The sequence below is a fragment of the Mustela lutreola genome, chromosome 14 (genome assembly GCF_030435805.1).
Source record: "Mustela lutreola isolate mMusLut2 chromosome 14, mMusLut2.pri, whole genome shotgun sequence".
NCBI classification, from domain to species: domain Eukaryota; kingdom Metazoa; phylum Chordata; class Mammalia; order Carnivora; family Mustelidae; genus Mustela; species Mustela lutreola.
In genome coordinates, this window is record NC_081303.1 from 8673592 (window position 1) to 8691768 (window position 18177).

General features: G+C 38.2%; 1 protein-coding gene across 14 annotated transcripts in view; it reads left to right on the top strand.

Annotated features, from left to right (window-relative positions):
* SDCCAG8 (SHH signaling and ciliogenesis regulator SDCCAG8) overlaps nucleotides 1-18177 on the top strand; it is a 229343-nt gene that overhangs the window by 17685 nt on the left and 193481 nt on the right. For all 14 annotated transcript variants that reach the window (XM_059146681.1, XM_059146682.1, XM_059146686.1 and 11 more), the window contains one exon: nucleotides 14618-14743. In XM_059146681.1, the coding sequence (XP_059002664.1) occupies nucleotides 14618-14743 (126 nt within the window). The remainder of the gene's footprint in view (nucleotides 1-14617; nucleotides 14744-18177) is intronic.

The following is an 18177-nucleotide window of genomic DNA, read 5'->3' on the forward strand; positions in this document are numbered from 1 at the left end:
CTGCTGACCTTGCCATTTCTGATGGCTTCATTTCCCAGTAGCCCATAACTGTGTCTCATGTTTTGATAATGTGCTCTCATGTTTTAGAGTTTTTGCTTTCCACCCTACATTCTTTTTTTGTTTTTTTTTTTAAAGATTTTATTTCTTTGACAGAGAGAGAGAGAGATCACAAGTAGGCAGAGAGGCAGGCAGAGAGAGAGGGGAGGAAGCAGGCTCCCTGTGGAGCAAAGAGTCTGATGCGGGGCTCGATCCCAGAACCCTGGGATCATGACCTGAGCCAAAGACCGAGGCTTTAACCCACTGAGCCACCCATGCGCCCCCACCCTACATTCTTTAGCCTAGTTGATGGGAAATGCGTTAGAACGGTAATACCAGTCACTCGCACTCAGGGATTCTAAACTGCTGACTAAATCTACTCCATTGTCTGCATGAAGGTTCTTACCTTAGCCTGGAATGAGAATGGCCCCAGGGGTGCTAATAACTATGTTGAAGAAACTAGTGGTGTCTGCTGTGACTTGTAATACCAGATGCTTATAACCTACAACTGTACGCAGTCCAGTAATGTCGTTAATGCCTTTATTGTCATTAATGCCATTGGAGCCTTTATGCCTTTCCAAACTTTATGCCTTTCCCTCCTTTTTAAATTCAGTATCAATATATCATATTTTTTACATTTTGGTTTCTCTTCTAAGGTGCAAGACTTGGAAACCTTTAGACATTTCATGGTTTTGACGTTTCCAGGAAGTTCTCCATCTTAGCATGTGGCTTTGTCTTAGTTCTTGGAGGATACAATCGTTATTGCCAAGGATTCTTGGATTACTGAAATGGCTGAAATAATATCCTCGGATTGATTCCCTTAACAAGCTCTTATAAATCCTTAAGATGCTATGGGTAGGGGTCCCTGGGGGGCTCAGTGGGTTAAAGCCTCTGCCTTCAGCTCAGGTCATGATCTCAGGGTCCTGGGATCGAGTCCCATGTCCGGCTCTCTGCTCGGCAGTGACCTGCTTCCTCCCCTCTCTCTCTCTCTCTCTGCCTGACTCTCTGCCTACTTGTGATCCCTGTCTGTCAAATAAATAAATAAAATCTTAAAAAAAAAAAAAGATGCTATCGGTAAAACTTAGAAGACCTTGGGGGGAGTCTTATCTTTACTCTCTTAGAGTTTTTGGCTATGACTTATAATTAAATTAACATAAAACAGATTAATAGGATAAAAATAGATGCATTTATTTGGTTATTTTATTACTGAAATGTAATTGATAATATATTACTTTTAGGTGTACAATATGCTGATTGAGTAATTTGATATATTACTCAGTGCTCATCACAATAAGTGTAGTTACTACCTATCAGAAAACGATGTTATTACAATATTATTGACTACATTCCCTGTGCTGTACTTTTCATCTCTGTGATTTGTTTTGTAACTGAAAGTTTGTACTCTTAATTCCCTTTATCTATTTCACGCATCTCAGCAACCACCAGTTCTCTGTATTTAAGAGTCTGTTTGTTCCTTTATTTTGTTTTTTAGATTCCACATATAAGTGAAATCATATGGTATTTGTCTTCCTCTGTGTGATTTATTTCAGTTAGCATGACACGCTCTAGGTCCACCCATGTTGTCACAAATGCAAGATGTCATTCTTTTTTTTCTTTTTTTTTTTAAATTTATTTGAGAGACATCACAAGTAGATGGAGAGGCAGAGATATATGGGAGGCTAAAGAGGGGATGAGTTATTTTAGTGAGGTCTGTTGGTACAGATTCCTCTCAGCCTCCACTCCCTATCTCTGGTGATAAGAATGTTTTCTTTCTTCCTTCTATGCAGAGGACAGCTTTCACATGGGAGTTTTATCTCCTGCTTCCAGGAAGAAACGGAAGGTCACTCTTTGTATCTGCTGTTTTTTAAGTGCTTTTAGCTCAAAATAATTCTTATTCCTAAGTGGCATGTTTTGGGGTAGCAGATTCTACCACAATATAGATTGTAATAAACTTACCATCTAGTCTTGGGACGCCTGGGTGGCTGGTTGGTTGAGTGACTGCCTTCAGCTCAGGTGATAATCCCGGGGTGCTAGGATTGAGTCCCACATCAGGCTCCTCACTCAGCAGGGACCCTGCTTCTCCCTCTGCTTGCCACTCCCTCTGCATGTGCTCTCTCTCTCTGACAAATAAATAAGTAAAATCTTCTTAAAAAATAAACTTACCATCAAGTTGGGAAGAGAGTACTAATACCTATGAGCACCACAGCGACACCGTGGAGTAGAAGGTCGTTTTCCCTCTGTAGTATTAACCAAAATTGTAGTAAGAATAGAAAGGTACTAAAAGTTGGAGTTCTGGGGGATGTTTTTCTGGGAGAGGAAAATCTTAAAGGAGTTGGGTTGTTTAGATCAGCAGGAGGAGGATGAAGGAGTTCATACAGAAAACAGCCACACTGGGGCGCCTGGGTGGCTCAGTGGGTTAAGTCGCTGCCTTCAGCTGGGTCATGATCTCAGGGTCCTGGGATCAAGCCCCACATCGGGCTTTCTGCTCTGTGGGGAGCCTGCTTCCTCCTCTCTGCCTGCCTCTCTGCCTACTTGTGATCTCTGTCTGTCAAATAAATAAATAAAATCTTTAAAAAAAAAAAAAAAAAGAAAGAAAAACCAGCCACACTGAAAGGACATATTCAGGAGGAATACATTTTCTCTATGGGAGCCACAAGGCATCTATTCTAAATCCTGCAGGAGAGGATGTCTGTTAGAAATTATTAAGGGCTCCTGGGTGGCTCAGTGGTTAAGCATCTGCCTTCTGCTCAGCTCATGATCCCACGGTCCTGGGATTAAGTTCTGTATCAAGCTCCTTGCTCAGTAGGGAGCCTGGTTCTCCCTCTCTTTCTGCTGCTTCCCCTGCTTATTCTCTCTCTCTCTCTCCTCTGTCAAATAAATAAAATCTTTAAAAAAAGAGAAATTATTAAAATGATGCTGAACTAGGAAAATGGAAGATTATAAGAACCTTGAAAGGTAGAGTATATATTTGATACATTTTAACAAGGGAATAATGGAATAAAAATAACATTTAAGGGCTTAGAAATAGCTAATTTTTTTTTAAAGATTTTATTTATTTGTTTGACAGATCACAAGTAGGCAGAGAGGCAGGCAGAGAGAGAGAGAGAGGAGGAAGCAGGCTCCCTGCTGAGCAGAGAGCCTGATGCAGGGCTCGATCCCAGGACCCTGACATCATGACCTGAGCTGAAGGCAGACATTTAACCTCCAGAGCCACTGAGGCATCCCTCATTTAATTTAATTTAATTTAATTTTATGTAAACTCCATGCCACATGTGGGGTTTAAACTCACAACCTGGAGATCAAGAGTCACATGTTGTACCAACTGACCCAGCCAAGCACCCCTAAGTTTTTATTTTTATTCCAGTTCGTTAAAATACTGTGTGTTAGTTTCAGGTGTACAATATATTGACTCAACACTTCCATACAACATCTAGTGCTCATCAGAACAGGTGCCCTCTGCAATCCCCATCACCTTTTTCACCCATCCGCTCACCCACTTCCCTTCTGGTGACCATCAGTTTGTTCTCTAGAGTTGAGTCGTGTCTTGGTTTGCCTCCCTCTCTCTTTTTTTCCCTTTGCTCATTTGTTTTGTTTCTTAAATTCTACGTATGCATGAGCTCATACGGTACTTGTCTTTCTCTGCCGCGCTTATTTCCCTTAACGCACTACTATGTAGTGCCATCTGTCTGTCTTTGCAAATGACAAGATTTCATTCTCTTCTGGCTGAGTAATATTCCATTGTATATATATACACACCACTTCTTCTTCTTTTTTTTTTTTAAAGATTTTTATTTTTATTTATTTGACAGAGAGAGAGAGATCACAAGGAGGCAGAGAGGTAGGCAGAGGCAGAGGGGGAAGTAGGCTCTCCGCTGAGCAAAGAGCCCAATTCGGGGCTCGATCCCAGGACCCTGAGATCATGACCTGAGCTGAAGGCAGAGACTTTAACCCACGGAGCCACCCAGGTGCCCCAGTACCACTTCTTTACCCATTCATCAGTTGATGGACATCTGGGCTCTTTTCCATAATTTGGCTATTGTAGATAATGTTGGTATAAGCATTGGAGTACATATATCCCTATCCCTTTGAATTAAGTATTTTTATATTCTTTGGGCAAATACTTACTAGTGCAGTTGCTGGATGGTAGGGTAGTTCTATTTTTAACTTTTTGAGGAAGCTCGATTATGTTTTCTAGAGTGGCTGCACCCGTCAGCATTCCCACCAACAGTGCAAGAGGGTTCCCTTTTCTCCACATCCTTGTCAAAACCTGTTGTATTTTGGGTTACTGATTTTAGCCATTCTGGCAGTTATGAGGCGATAGCTCATTATAGTTTTGCATTGTAGATTTGATGTGTATTTCCCTGATGATCAGTGATGTTGAGCATCTTTTCATATGTCTGTTGGCCATCTGTATGTGTTCTTTAGAAAAATGCCTATTTGTGTGTTCTGCCTATTTTTAATTGGATTATTTGTTGTTGTTGTTTTCTTAAAGATTTTATTTATTTGAGAGAGAAAGAGCATGAATTCAGGGGAGAGGGCGGGGAAGAGGAGAGCTGAGCCAGGGGCGCAATCCAGGGCTCGATCCCAGAGCCCTGGGATCATGACCTGAGCCAAAGGCAGATGCTTAACCGACTGAGCCACCCAGGTGTCCCTGAATTATTTGTTTTCTTGAGTATAGGACTTTTTAAAGTTCTTTATATATTTTGGATACTAATGCTTATACTAATGCTTTATCAGATATGCCATTTGCAAATATCTTCTCCCATTCCATATTAGTTCTATTGATTGTTTCTCTTACTGTGCAGAAGCTTTTTATTTTGATGTCATCCCAGTAGTTTATTTTTGCTTTTGTTTCTCTCGCCTCAAAAAACATATTAGATAGAACTTGCTACAGCTGATGTGAAAGAGGTTACTGCCTGTGTGCTCCTCTAGGAATTTTATGGTTTCAGGCCTGACGTTTAGTTAATCCTTTTGAATTTATTTTTGTGTTTGGTATAAGAAAGTGGTCCAGTTCCATTCTTTTGCATGTCGCTCTCCAGTTTTCCCAACACCATTTGCTGAGGAGACTGTCTTTTTCCCACTGTATCTTCTTTCCTGCTTTAAGATTAATTGACCATATACTTGTGGATTCATTTCTGGGTTTTCTGTTCTGTGTCTATTTTTGTGCTAGTATCATACCATTTTGAGCACTATGGCTTTGTAATATAACTTAAAGTCTGGAATTTTAATGCCTCTGGCTTGCTCTTCTTTTTCAAGGATGTTTTGGCTATTTGGGGTCTTTCATGGTTCCATACAAATTATAGGATTATTTGTTCTAGCTCTATGAAAAGTGCTGTTGGTATTTTGATAGGGATTGCATTAAATGTGTTGATTGCTTTAGATAGCATAGACATTTTGACAATATTCTTCTAATCCATGGGCATGAAATGTCTTTCCATTTCTTTGTGTCACCTTCAGTTTCTTTCATCAGTGTTATAGTTTTCAGAGTACTGGTTTTTCACCTCTTTCATTAGGTTTAGTCCTGGAATCTTACTGTTCTGGGTGCAATTGTAAATGGGATAGATTCATTAATTTCTCTTTCTGCTGCTTCATTATTGGTGTATAGAAATGTAACAGATTTCTGTATGTTCTTTGTATCCTGTGACCTTAATGAATTCGTGTATGAGCTCTAGCAGTTTTTTGGTCAGATTTTCCATATGGAGAATCGTGTCATCTGCAAATAGTGAAAATTTTGCTTCTTCCTTGCCAGTTGGGATGTTCTTTATTTCTTTTTATTGTCTGATTGCTGTGGCTAGGACTTCTAGTAGTGTGTTGCAGAAGTGGCAAAATTGGACATTCCTGTCTTGTTCTGGACCATAGAGGAAAAGGTCTCAGTCTTTCCCCATTGATGATATTAGCTGTGGGTTTTTGATATACGGACTTTATTATGTTGAGTCATAACCTACTTTGTTGAGTGTTTTTGTCATGAATGGATGTTGTACTTTATCAAATGCTTTTTCTGCATCTATTGAAATGATCATATGGTTCTTATCCTTTCTTGTATTAATGTGGTGTATCATGTCGACTGATTTGCAAATTTGAACCACCCTTGAAAACCTGGAATAAATCCCACTTTCTTGTGGTGAATGATTTTTTAAAATGTATTGTTGGATTCAGTTTGGAAGTATATTATTGAGAATTTTTGCATCTGTGTTTATCAGGGATATTGGCTGCTGGTGCCTTTATCTGGTTTTGGCATCAAGGTAATGCTGGCCTTATAGGGTGAATTTGGAAGTTTTCCTTCCTTTTCTATTTTTTGAGAATAGTTCATAGGTATTAACTCTTCTTTAAATGTTTGGTGGCGATATCTTATTAGTTTTTTAAAATTAATAGACTTTATTTTTTAGATTAGTTTTAGGTTTACAGAAACATTGAGTGGAAAGCACCTTGAGTTCCCATGTACTTCCCCTTCATACCTCCTCAGCAGTTCTTGCTGTTATTAACAGCGTGTATCAATGTGGCATGTTCATTTCAGTTGATGACCAATATTATTACATTATTATTTGCTAAATTCTACATTTACATTAGTACTTACTCTTTGTAAATTCTGTAGCTTTTGAAAAATGTGTGATGTGTATCCATCATTACAGTGGCAAAGAGATTAGTTCCACTGCCATAGAGATCAGTCTGTGCTCCATTTCCTCATCTCCCTTCCTGGCCCTCCAAATCCCGGCAACCACTGATCTCTTGATTGTCTCCACAGTTTTACTTTTTCAGATTGTCATGTAGTTGGAATCACATAATGTGTAGCCTTTTCAAACTGGCTTCGCTGACTTCGTAGTAGGCATTGAAGTTTCCTTCATTTCTTTTTATGGCTCAATAGCCTTTTTTTAATCACTGGATAAAATTCTATTGTATGGATATAACATAGGTTGTTTATCCATTCATTCTTTGAAGGACATCTTGCTTGCTTCCAAGTTTTGGCAACTAGGAACAACACTGCTATAAATATTCATGTGCAGGTTTTTGTGGATATAAACTTTTAACTCATTTGAGTAAATACCAAGAAGCTCAGTTGCTGGGTCACATGATAACAGTACTTTTAGTTTTGTAAAAAGCTCTCAGACTGTGTCTTCCAAAGTACCATTTTGCTTTTTCACCAGTGGTGAATGAGAGTTCTTGGTGCTCCACATCCTTGCCAGCATTTGGTGTCATTAGTAATGTACTAAAGGTGTGTTTTAATGTAAATTCCCTGATGACATATAATATTGGGCATTATTTTCCTGTACTTATTTTCCATTTATATACTTTCTTTTTTTAAATTGAGTTGTGGGATTCCTTATTATTGAGTTCTTAGAGTTCCTTATATATATTATATATATATATTTATATATATTTTATATATATATTTATACATTTTTATATATATGTGTGTATATATATATATACTTTTTTTTTTTTTTGGATACCAGTCATTTATCAACTATGTCTTTCGCAATTTTTTCCTCCTAGTGCGTGGCTAGCCTTTGATTCTCTTAACAGTGCCTTTTATAGAGCAGAAGGTTTTGATTTCAGTAACATCCAACTTACCAACTTTTTCTTTCATAAATTTTGCTTTTGGTTCTAGGTAAAAATCATTGCTGAATCCAGGGTGATCAGTATTTTCCCCATTCTTCCATAACTTTATGTTTTACACTTAGATCTGTGCTCCATTGTGAGTTAATTTTTGTGTAACATGTAAGATCATTGTTTAGATTATTTTTTTCCTTTCTCTTCTTTTTTTTTTTTTTCCTGCATGTGGATATCCAGTTGTTGCAGCACCATTTGTTGAAAAGATTGTTTCCATTGGATTGCCTTTGCTTCTTTATAAAGATCAGTTGGCTGTATTTGTTTGAATCTACTTTGGGGCTCACTTTTCTGTGCCTCTGATCTGTTAGTCTGTTCTTTTGTGTAACATACTGTCTTGATTTATAGTAAGTCTTGAAGTTGGGTAGGATCGATCTTCTGATACTGTTCTCCTCACTATGGTATTAGCTATTTGGGTCTTTTGCTCCTTTATATGAATTAAAATCGGTAAATTTCCACTAAATAACATACTGGGATTTTGATTGGGATTTTATTGAATCTATAGAGCGGGTTGGAAATTGGCATGTCGACAAAACTGAGTCTTCCTATGCATGTACATGGACTGTCTATCCATTTTTTTAGGCATTCCTTTATTTTTCAGAGTTTTGCAGCTTTTCTCATATAGATCTAGTATACATTTTGTGAGATTTATGCCTCAGTATTTCATTTTTTTAGTGTTAATGTAACTGGTAATGTGTTCTTAGTTCAAATTCCAATTATTTATTGCTAATATTTAAGAAAATAATCAACTTCTGTATATTGATCTTGTAATCTGCAACCTTGACCAGAATCACTTATTCTAGCTGGTTTTTGATTCTTTGAGATCTTCTTTGTAGAGAGTCATGTCAACTTTAACAAAACCAGATGTCTTTTTAAAAGATTATTTCTTCCTTTCCAGTATATATGGTTTTTATTTCTTTTTCATATCTTGTTGCATTAGCTAGGATTTTTAGTATGATGAATAGGAGTGATGAGAAGGGACATGCTTGCCTTGTTCTTGTTCTTTTTTTTTTTTTAATAAAGATTTTATTTATTTGACAGAGAGAGAGATCACAAATAGGCAGAGAGGCAGAGAGAGAGGGGGAAGCAGGCTCCCTGCTGAGCATTGAGCCCAATGTGGGACTCGATCCCAGGACCCTGAGATCATCACCTGAGCCAAAGGCAGACACTTAGCCCACTGAGCCACCCTGGTGCCCCTCCTTGTTCTTGTTCTTAATGGGAAACTATCTATAGTCTCACCATTGAGTATGACATTAACTGTTTGTTATTTATAGATGCTGTTTATAAATTTGAGGATGTTTTCTTCTATTTCCTGTCTACTGAGAATTTTTATCTTGAATGGCTACTGAAATTTGTCACTTGCTTCTTCTGTCTACTGGTATGATCATAAATGATTTTTCTAGCTTGTTGATATGATGGATCACATTAATTCCTTTTCAAATATTGGACCAACCTGTATACCTAGAATAAATTCCATTTTGTCCTATTGTATAATAATTTTATACATCATTGCTTTTGAATTGCTGATATTTCGATGAGGATTTTTGTATTTATCTTCATGAGATATATTATTGGTCTCTAGTTTTCCATTCCTGTAGTGTCTTCAACTGGTTTGGGTATTAGGGTACCCAAAAATGAATTAGGAAGTATTCCCTCAGATATTTTATGGAAGATGTAAAAAACCAGTATAATCTATTACTTAAATTTTTGGTATAATTTAAATGTGAACTAATGGCAGACAAGGTGCTTTCTGTTTTAAATGTTATTAATAATTGATTCAATTGCTTTTATAGATGTAAGCCTTGTTCAGACTATTTCTCCTTCTGTGAGTTTTTAAAGATCGTGTCTTTCAAGGAATTGGTCTGTTTTATCTAAATTATAAAATTTATGGGCATAGAGTTACTCATGGTATTCCTTTGTTATCCTTTTAATGTCCTTGGGATTTGTCAAGATGACCCGGCTTTCATTTCTGATGTTAATAATTTGTGTTTACTCCCTTTTTTTCTCAGTTAGCCAGGCTAGAGTCTAGAGTCTTCCCAGTTTTATCGATCATTTCAAAGACCCAGCTTTTGGTTCTGGTGCTTTTCTCTATTGATTTTCTTTTTCTTTTTTAAAACATTTTATTTATTTATTTGACAGAGATCACAAGTAGGCAGAGAGGCAGGCAGAGAGTGAGGGGGGCAGGGTGGGGGGAAGCAGGCTCCCTGCTGAGCAGAGAGCCAATGCTGTGTTTGATCCCAGGACCCTGGGATCATGACCTGAGCCAAAGGCAGAGGCTTTAATCCACTGAGCCACCCAGGCGCCCCTGTATTAATTTTCTATTTTAAATTTCTTTGATCTCTAATTTTTCTTGTGTCTTCTGATTACTTTGAATTTAATTTACTCCTCTCCCCCCCCCCTTTTTTAAAGTTTCCTCCAACAAAAGCTTGGATCGTTGATTTGGAATCTTCTTTTCTAATGTTTTTCACTGATTTTGTTGTATCTCACAAATCTTGATAAGTTGTATTTTCATTTTTATTTAGTTCAAAGTATTTTTAATTTTTTCGAGACTTTGTCCTTGATCTGTATGTATTTAGAAATATTGTTTAATCACCAAATATATTGGGAATGTCCCAGCCATCCTTCTGTTACTGATCTCTGGTTTAATTCTACTGTGGTCTGAGAACATACTTTTTTATGATTTCTATTCTTTTTGTTTGTTAAGATGTGTTTTTAGACCCAGGATGTGGTGGTATGTCTTGGCGAATGTCGTGTTTTAGCTTAAGAAGAATGTGTATTCTCTTGTTGGATAAAATACTCTATAAATGCCAGTTGATGGCTGGTGCTGTTCAGTTCAACTGTGTACCTACCAATGTTTTGCTAATCCGTAAGATCTGTTGGTTCTGTCAACAGATCTGTTGGCTCTGTCTACTGACAGAGGGGTTTTGAAATCTCCAACTGAAATAGTGGATTCATTTATTTCTTTGTACAGCTCTATCAGTTTTTGTATTATGTATTTTGATGTTCTTACACATTAAGGATCATTGTGTGCCAGGAGAATTGACCCCTTTATCATTATGTCTTGCTTCTTTTTTACCCCTTATATTTTCCTTTGGTATGAAGTCTGCTTTGTCTGAAATTAATATAGCTATACCAGCTTTTGGTTTATGTTAGCGTGGTACGCCTCTATCCATTTACCTTTCATTGATCTGTGTCTTTATATTTAAAGTGGGCTTCTTATAGATGGCATATACTTGTGTCATGTTTGTCATTCACTCTTACTGCCTCTGTCTTTTTTTTTTTTTTTAAAGATTTTATTTATTTATTTGACAGAGAGAAATCACAAGTAGATGGAGAGGCAGGCAGAGAGAGAGAGAGAGGGAAGCAGGCTCCCTGCTGAGCAGAGTGCCCGATGCGGGCCTTGATCCCAGGACCCTGAGATCATGACCTGAGCCGAAGGCAGTGGCTTAACCCACTGAGCCACCCAGGTGCCCTGCCTCTGTCTTTTTATTGGTGTATTCAGACCATGGACACTTAAAAAAGTTATTATTGATACACTTAGATATTGATACAGTGGAATAATATCTACCATATTTGCTACTGTTTTCTACTTACCGCCCTTGTTCATTCGTTCTTTCTTTCTTAATTCTTTCTTAATTTCCTGATTTATTTTCTTTCTTTCTTTCTGTCTCTTTCCTCAGTCTTCTACTCTTTTTCTGCCATCCCTGGCTCTAAGCGATCCTGTTATGTGATTGGAAGTTTTCTCCTGTCTGAGCATAGCAGGGGGCTTTTTATTTTTTTTTTTTACTTTTGTAAGTGATTGTCCTTGAATTTGCAATTACCTTGATCAATAATCTAAGTCTTCTTTCAAATAGCTCTGTACCACCACATGGGAAGGGAGAGTTCCTTGTAATAGAGCTTCAGTCCCTCCCTTCTGTTCTCTATAATGTTTCTGCCATTCATCTCAATCATTCATAAGCTGTGCTCACTGTTTATAGTGCTACTGTGATGCTGAACATACTGTTATATGTTAGATCAGTTAAGATTTAAAGAAACAAAGTATTTTGTTTTATCCCCATATATTCCTTTTCTAATGCTCTTTCTATTTTGTGTATGTCTAAGCTTATTTATAACCTGTATCATTTTCCTCCTTTCTGAAGAGCATGTAACATTTCTTGCAAGGCAGACCTCACTGATTTCCTCAATTTTTGTTTATCTAAGAAAGTCTTTATTTTCCCCTTACCTTTGAAGGTTAATATGTCTTAATACAGAATTCTAGGTTGGTGAGTTTTTTCCTCTCCATACTTTAAATATTTCATTCCATTGTCTTGTTTTATGCAGGGTTTCTGAAGAAAACCCTGATTTCTGATTTCCTTAAAGATTTTCTATTTGTCTTTGATTTTATGCAGTTTGACTCTGATATGTCTAGGTATAGATTTTTTGGTTTATTTTATAGTGCTTGGTGTTCTCTGGGCTTCCTGGGTCTGTGGTTTGGTGGTTATGATTTTGTAAAATTCTCAGTCATTATTGCTTCAAATATTTCTTCTTGTTCTTTCTCTCTTTGTCACCTTTTATAATCGTCCCACATTTCTTGGATATTCTGTTCTTTTTCATTCTTTTTTTCTCCTTGAATTTTAGTTTGGGAAATTTCTATTAGCAGTTCTTTAAGTTCCCCGGTTCTTTTCTTGGTTGTGTCAGTCTATTCATGAACCCATGAAAGGCATTCATCGTTTTTATTATGGTGGTTTTCATTTCCAGCACTTTGAATCTTTCTTGAAGTTTCCATTACTGCTTATATTTCCTATCGGTCCTTTCATGTGGTCCACTTTTTTCCATTAGATGTTTTAACTTATTAATCATAATTATTTTAAACTCCCAATCTGGTAATTCTAGCACTGCTGCCATATTCAGGTCTGGTTCTGTGCTTGCTTTATCTCTTTAACCTGTGCTTTAAGTCTTTTAGTGTGCTTTCTAATTTTTTGCTGAATGCTGGCCACGAGGTGGTGGGTAAAAGAAACTGTTTAGTGTGCGATACTATGTTTATTGTGGCAGGACTTAGGCTGTGTTTACTGTTTGGTGTTACTGCAATTGTCAGAGGCTAAAATTTCCTCTAGTGTCCTGCTTTATGTCTCCCCAGTGGTGGGTGTGGGAGTAGGGGAAGCATTTTATAGTCCTATGACTAGGTCTCTGTCTTTTAGGGAGCCTGTGACAGTTAACTTTGACCTTCACAATTGCTTCTCAGTCATCCTGGCACAGAAAGTGAGGTGGGAAGGCTACAGGGAGCTGGAGTTGGGTGTTTCCCTTCTGTTCCCTTCCTGAAGGCACAGCAGCTACGTGTGAAAAACCCCAGCTATTTAGGCTCTGTTAAAATACTTTCTCTTGATGCAGGCCTTTTTAAGAACAGAAATGCTTTGGGCATTTTTAAATGCCCAAAGAGGAAATGCCCAAGAGGAAGCATGAAGGGATTTTTCTCTAGCCTTTGTTGTATGAACCTGGTAGTATCCCTAGAGATAAAACTCACAGAAGTGTAGGAATCCCCTTAAGATGGTCCTTCTGGAGTATTTAACCCTCAAACTTGTCAACTCTGAGCTTCCAATTACATTTTACCTTTTCCTTGCCAACACTAGTTCCCCTGGCTGCTCAGGTAGATTGTGATTCTCAGGAACACCTGCCTGTCTCTCCATTTTGGGGGATGGCACTTTTCCCTGTGACCTCAGTTCTCTTACGGATTTAAGAAGAGGGGTTGTGCGACACCTGGGTGGCTTAGTCGATTAAGCCGCTGCCTTCGGCTGAGGTCATGATTCCAGGGTCCTGGGATCGAGCCCCGCATCGGGCTCCTTGCTCAGTGGGGAGCCTGCTTCTCTCTCTCCTCTGCCTGCTTATGTTCTCTCTCTCTCTCTCTATCTCTGACAAATAAATAAATAAATAAATAAAATCTTTCAAAAAACAGAAAAGAAGAGTGGCTTATTTTTTGGTGTGTTCAGCTTTTCTCTTGTGAATGATGTCTTCCAAACTCATTAGATTCCTCTCCCCAAATTGGAAGCCTGCAATATATTTTTTTAAATAAAGCTTTCAATTGTAGACTTGAGTTTTGGCTTTTTTCTGCATAAAATAATTGGTAAATGGAACTTGCATATATAGCTTAATTGTTTTTTATTACACTGGTAATGAAGTGTTGTGCCATCAATGTATTGATCTTTTTTACCTTTTTTCAGAGAGTACGATGCCGCTCAATAGCTATTCTAATTGTTATGTATTATAATCCCTTATCTGATGCTTGCAAAGCCAGGAAAGCACTCTTTTAGAACTCTCCAGCAAACTGTCTCAGTCATAATTTCCTTCCATCTGGCTACCAGTTGTGGATAAATACTCTGTTTCCATGCCTGTCTCAGAGTCCTCTGTTGTTCCTTTAAACCTGTTAGGTTCATCAAGTTGTTGGCATTTGAGCAGGAGTAATAATATATCTCACTTTATTGTTTAAAAGACTATGTTATTCGGGCTGCCTGGGTGCCTCAGTGGGTTGGGCTTCTGCCTTCGACCCTAGTCATGATCTCAGGGTTCTGGGATCGAGCCCCGAGTAAGGCTTGCTGTCTGCTTCCCCTCTCTCTCTACCTGCTTCTCTGCCTACTTGTGCTCTCACTCTCTGTCAAATAAATAAATAAAAATCTTAAAAAAAAAAAAAGTCTACCTTATTCTTAAAAGTCTTTTAGATAACCCCTTTAAGTCTTTTCAGTAGCCTACCAAAAAAACTGTCATAACCACACATTTCTGTGATATGGCCATTAGCAGACTTTTTACTATATTCCCCAGGCCTCTTTTAGTTTGTTAGCTCGTGTTTGAGTTGCTTTATTTGTCTAACTGTAATTACAATATTTCAGAAAGTGGATGGAGAGCGTGTTTCCCGTGCTTTGTATCATGTTGGATCACCTAGTAATCAGCGATTAACACTGCTTCAAAATGCTTAATGTAGTTGGTATTTTTGTTTCCGCTTTTATAGGAGGAACTCTCTGGAATGAAAAATAGGGTTCAAGTAGTTGTGCTTGAAAATGAAAGACTCCAACAAGAGCTGAAATCTCAGAGACAAGAGGAATCAATGAGGGAACAAACACTTCTGGATGCATCTGTGAGCACTTTTTTTCATACCATAAATTATATTTTAGTTTGAATGTTCTGTCCTACCCTCTCCCCCACCCTTCTGAACTGCTGAAATTCTTGACTTGACATTTGGCAAATGTGCTATGCTGTGACTCACTTGGGGCCTCAGAAATTAAATTCATCGTGGTGGAATGACCCCTCAGACGCAGTGACGCAGTGACGCCGAGTATCTGTGCTGATTTCCCCTCGGAGCGTACCTGCTGTGCGTGTTTTGCCCATAGAGAAAGAGCAAGTCCAAAGCAGGAAGCAGATCGTGTAAGGAAGGACTTGGTTAAATCCAGAAACTTTGTAACTCTAGCTTAGATTTCTGTTGTAGGTCTCTAAATTTTCCTTGCGCTCTGCGTCCTAATAAGTCTAGTTGGTAGCATGGGGTAGCAAAGGGAGTGTGGGCCCGGGGTTCCGGGATCAGCATGTTCGTTTCCGGCGTCCCTGACAAGCTGGGTGTGTCATGAGTAATGTTATGCAGCTTTCAGATGTGGCTTTACCTCTTGTGTCCTCTGTTTATTGGCAGTTTGAGAAGATTCACCTATATTAGCTGTTCTTAATCTTTATTTTTTTAAAAGATTTTATTTATTTACTTGATAGAGAGAGATCCCAAGTAGGCAGAGAGGCAGGCAGAGAGGGAGGGGGAAGCAGCTCCCCACTGAGCAGAGAGCCCGATTCGGGGCTCGATCCCAGGACCCTGGGGATCATGACCTGATCCCAAGGCAGAGGCTTAACCCACTGAGCCACCCAGGCACCCCAGCTGTTCTTAATCTTTAATATGAGTAACAGTCAGTTGGGCTACTTGCTGGCCATACAATTCCTAAGCTCTCCTCCCCTGAGAGTCTGATTCATTGAGTTTGGGTTGAGTTCTTGAGTTAAAAATATGAATTTTTAACAAGTTGCCTAAAAAATTCTAGTATGACAGCACCACATTTTTTTTTTAATCCGTGCACCACATTTTGAAGAACAGTGGAGTCAGTGATGTCCATAACTGTACGACACAAAATTCTTGTGATGACATTTAAGTAGTGTTTAAACTTAGTATCTCCTTGTGATCGGTCAGAGATACTGTTGCCTTAAAAATGTTATTTACTCTTTTGCTACAGGACACTGTTAATCATAGCTTGTTTTGCCTTTTGAAACAAACTCAGTGTTCCATGAGGAAGTGTTAATACTTGTTTGCTGCGGCTTTACTTTATAATGGGTTTGATGACTTTGACCTGGTTGTCATTGGTAAATCAGTTGTCTCCATGTTTTACCTAGGTGTTCTCTGATTTTTTATTTTGAAGTGTTTTTTCGTTGACCTGACCTATGTCTCATTTGTAATCCTTGAGTTCTCTGTTAGAATTTCCTATTTAGAAGTAGCTGATTGTGTTAAATCTGAATGGCAAATGGGGCTTCCCGTTGATTTTTCTGCAGTATATTTCAGTTTGCGTCCAGCTTTTCTCCCTTCACCAGAAGAGTGTTTTCTGAATATTTATATTATTCTTTATTATCAATGTTAGTACTTAAAAATTCCATCTTAGTTGCTTATTATTTTAATGTCAGTTTGAAGACGATAGAGCCATATAAAAAGTACTTGGAAGTAGCTCGTTTTAAAAATATATTCTTTTGCTTTTTTTCCAAATATGCAGTCACTTAGCAAACAGTGACTCGATTATTCATAGACGTTGGTATTTGTACAATGACAAAGAAGTGGAAGAAGGGGAAGTGAATTGAGAAAGGAAATTAGGCAGACAAGTGAACCAGAGGGCGAGAGAAGTGAGTAACACAGAAGGGGAAGGAAGCAACGTACAAGCACACATGCTTTGCCTTAGGAACAAAGGAAACTTGCTGAAGAAATTTACAGCCATAGTTATGGAAAAAACAAAGTTCTAGAGTGTTTCTTTTCTTTCTTTCTTTTTTTTTTTTTAAATTCACATACACTAACCCATAATGCAAACAAACTGATTGTTGCACATGGGTTCGGAGACCTCCATATCTATTTTAATGTTGGTCTAATGTGTTATTTTGTTGTTATGGAATTACTGCTGTTGCTTTTTGCTTGTGTAGGTGAATTGAGGCATTTCAGCAACGTATGCTTGGTACACCATGTTCAGAATTTTAATGTAAATGAAACTTTTTAGAATATCTTAAATATAAACACATCAAGAGGCATTATCTTTTTTTTTTTTCCCCTCAACTCTTTTTACTGAGCCTATTATCATGCTGATGGTAGATCTTGCCAAAGCTGTTGGTGGATTTGGGTATAGCTTTTCAGTATTTCTTAATGCCTTCTTTTGAAAAATAATTAAAATAGTTAGATAGTCATGATTAATACTTACGGATGACTACATGTTATGATGTGGCAGCCACTCTATCAATCACTTTATTTATATGCAATTATTTCCGGTTGATAGTAGCAAAGGAAGGCAGGTGTTATTCTCTTTTCAGGTGAGTAAATTAAGGTACAGTGTGGTTAAGTAAACAGAGCAAGTCTGCTAATGTCACAGAGCTAGAAAATGGCAAAGCTAGGATTCAAACATGGGGCTGTCTTGACCCCCATGTCCATCTGGCTAGCCTTGAGTCCATCTGGCTATTCCCAGTTAGGAATAGCTTGTCACTATTGAACCAAACTACCTTTGTTTGCCATGGGGTAGAAGATTATCCTCAGAAGAGGGGAATGTCCTCTTTATTGTTCCTGAATTTTAGCCTTGGACTTGGATGGTAGCCTACATGATGTTTAACACTTAGCCTACTTTATGACCCAGTGGTTGAAGAAACAAACAGGTTATTTTTTTAAAAACTACCACCATTTCCATCTTCATTTTTTATCATTCCATGAAATTTCTCTTCATGGAGAGCTTTTCTCCTGAGTTTGAGCAATTATAATAATATTAAATATGCTATTAGAAATTTGGAAGGTACCTGGTGGCATAGTCTGTTGAATGTCCAGCTCTTGGATTCAGCTCAGATCATGACGTCTGGGTAGTGAGATCGAGCCCCAAGTTGGGCTCTGTGCTCTCTATGGAGTCTGCTTGTGACTCACTTTGTCCCTTCCCTGCCTGCAGATAAATTAATCTTAAAAAAAGGAAGAAAGAAAGAAAGACAGAAAGAAAGAGAAAGAAATTTTGGCATGTGTGCTCATTCAAAGATCTAGGAGGTTTATTTATTTATTTATTCATTTATTATAAAACTTTATCTATTTATTTGACAGATGGAGATCACAAGTAGGCAGAGAGGCAGGCAGAGAGAGAGGAGGAAGCAGGCTCCTTGCTGAGCAGAGAGCCCGACGTGGGGCTCAATCCCAGGACCTTGGGATCATGACCCGAGCCTAAGGCAGAGGCTTTAACCCACAGAGCCACCTAGGCGCCCCTCTAGGAGATTTTTTTAAAAGCAGGACATTTCTAGGTCATTTCTTTCCCTGTCTGCTTTCAT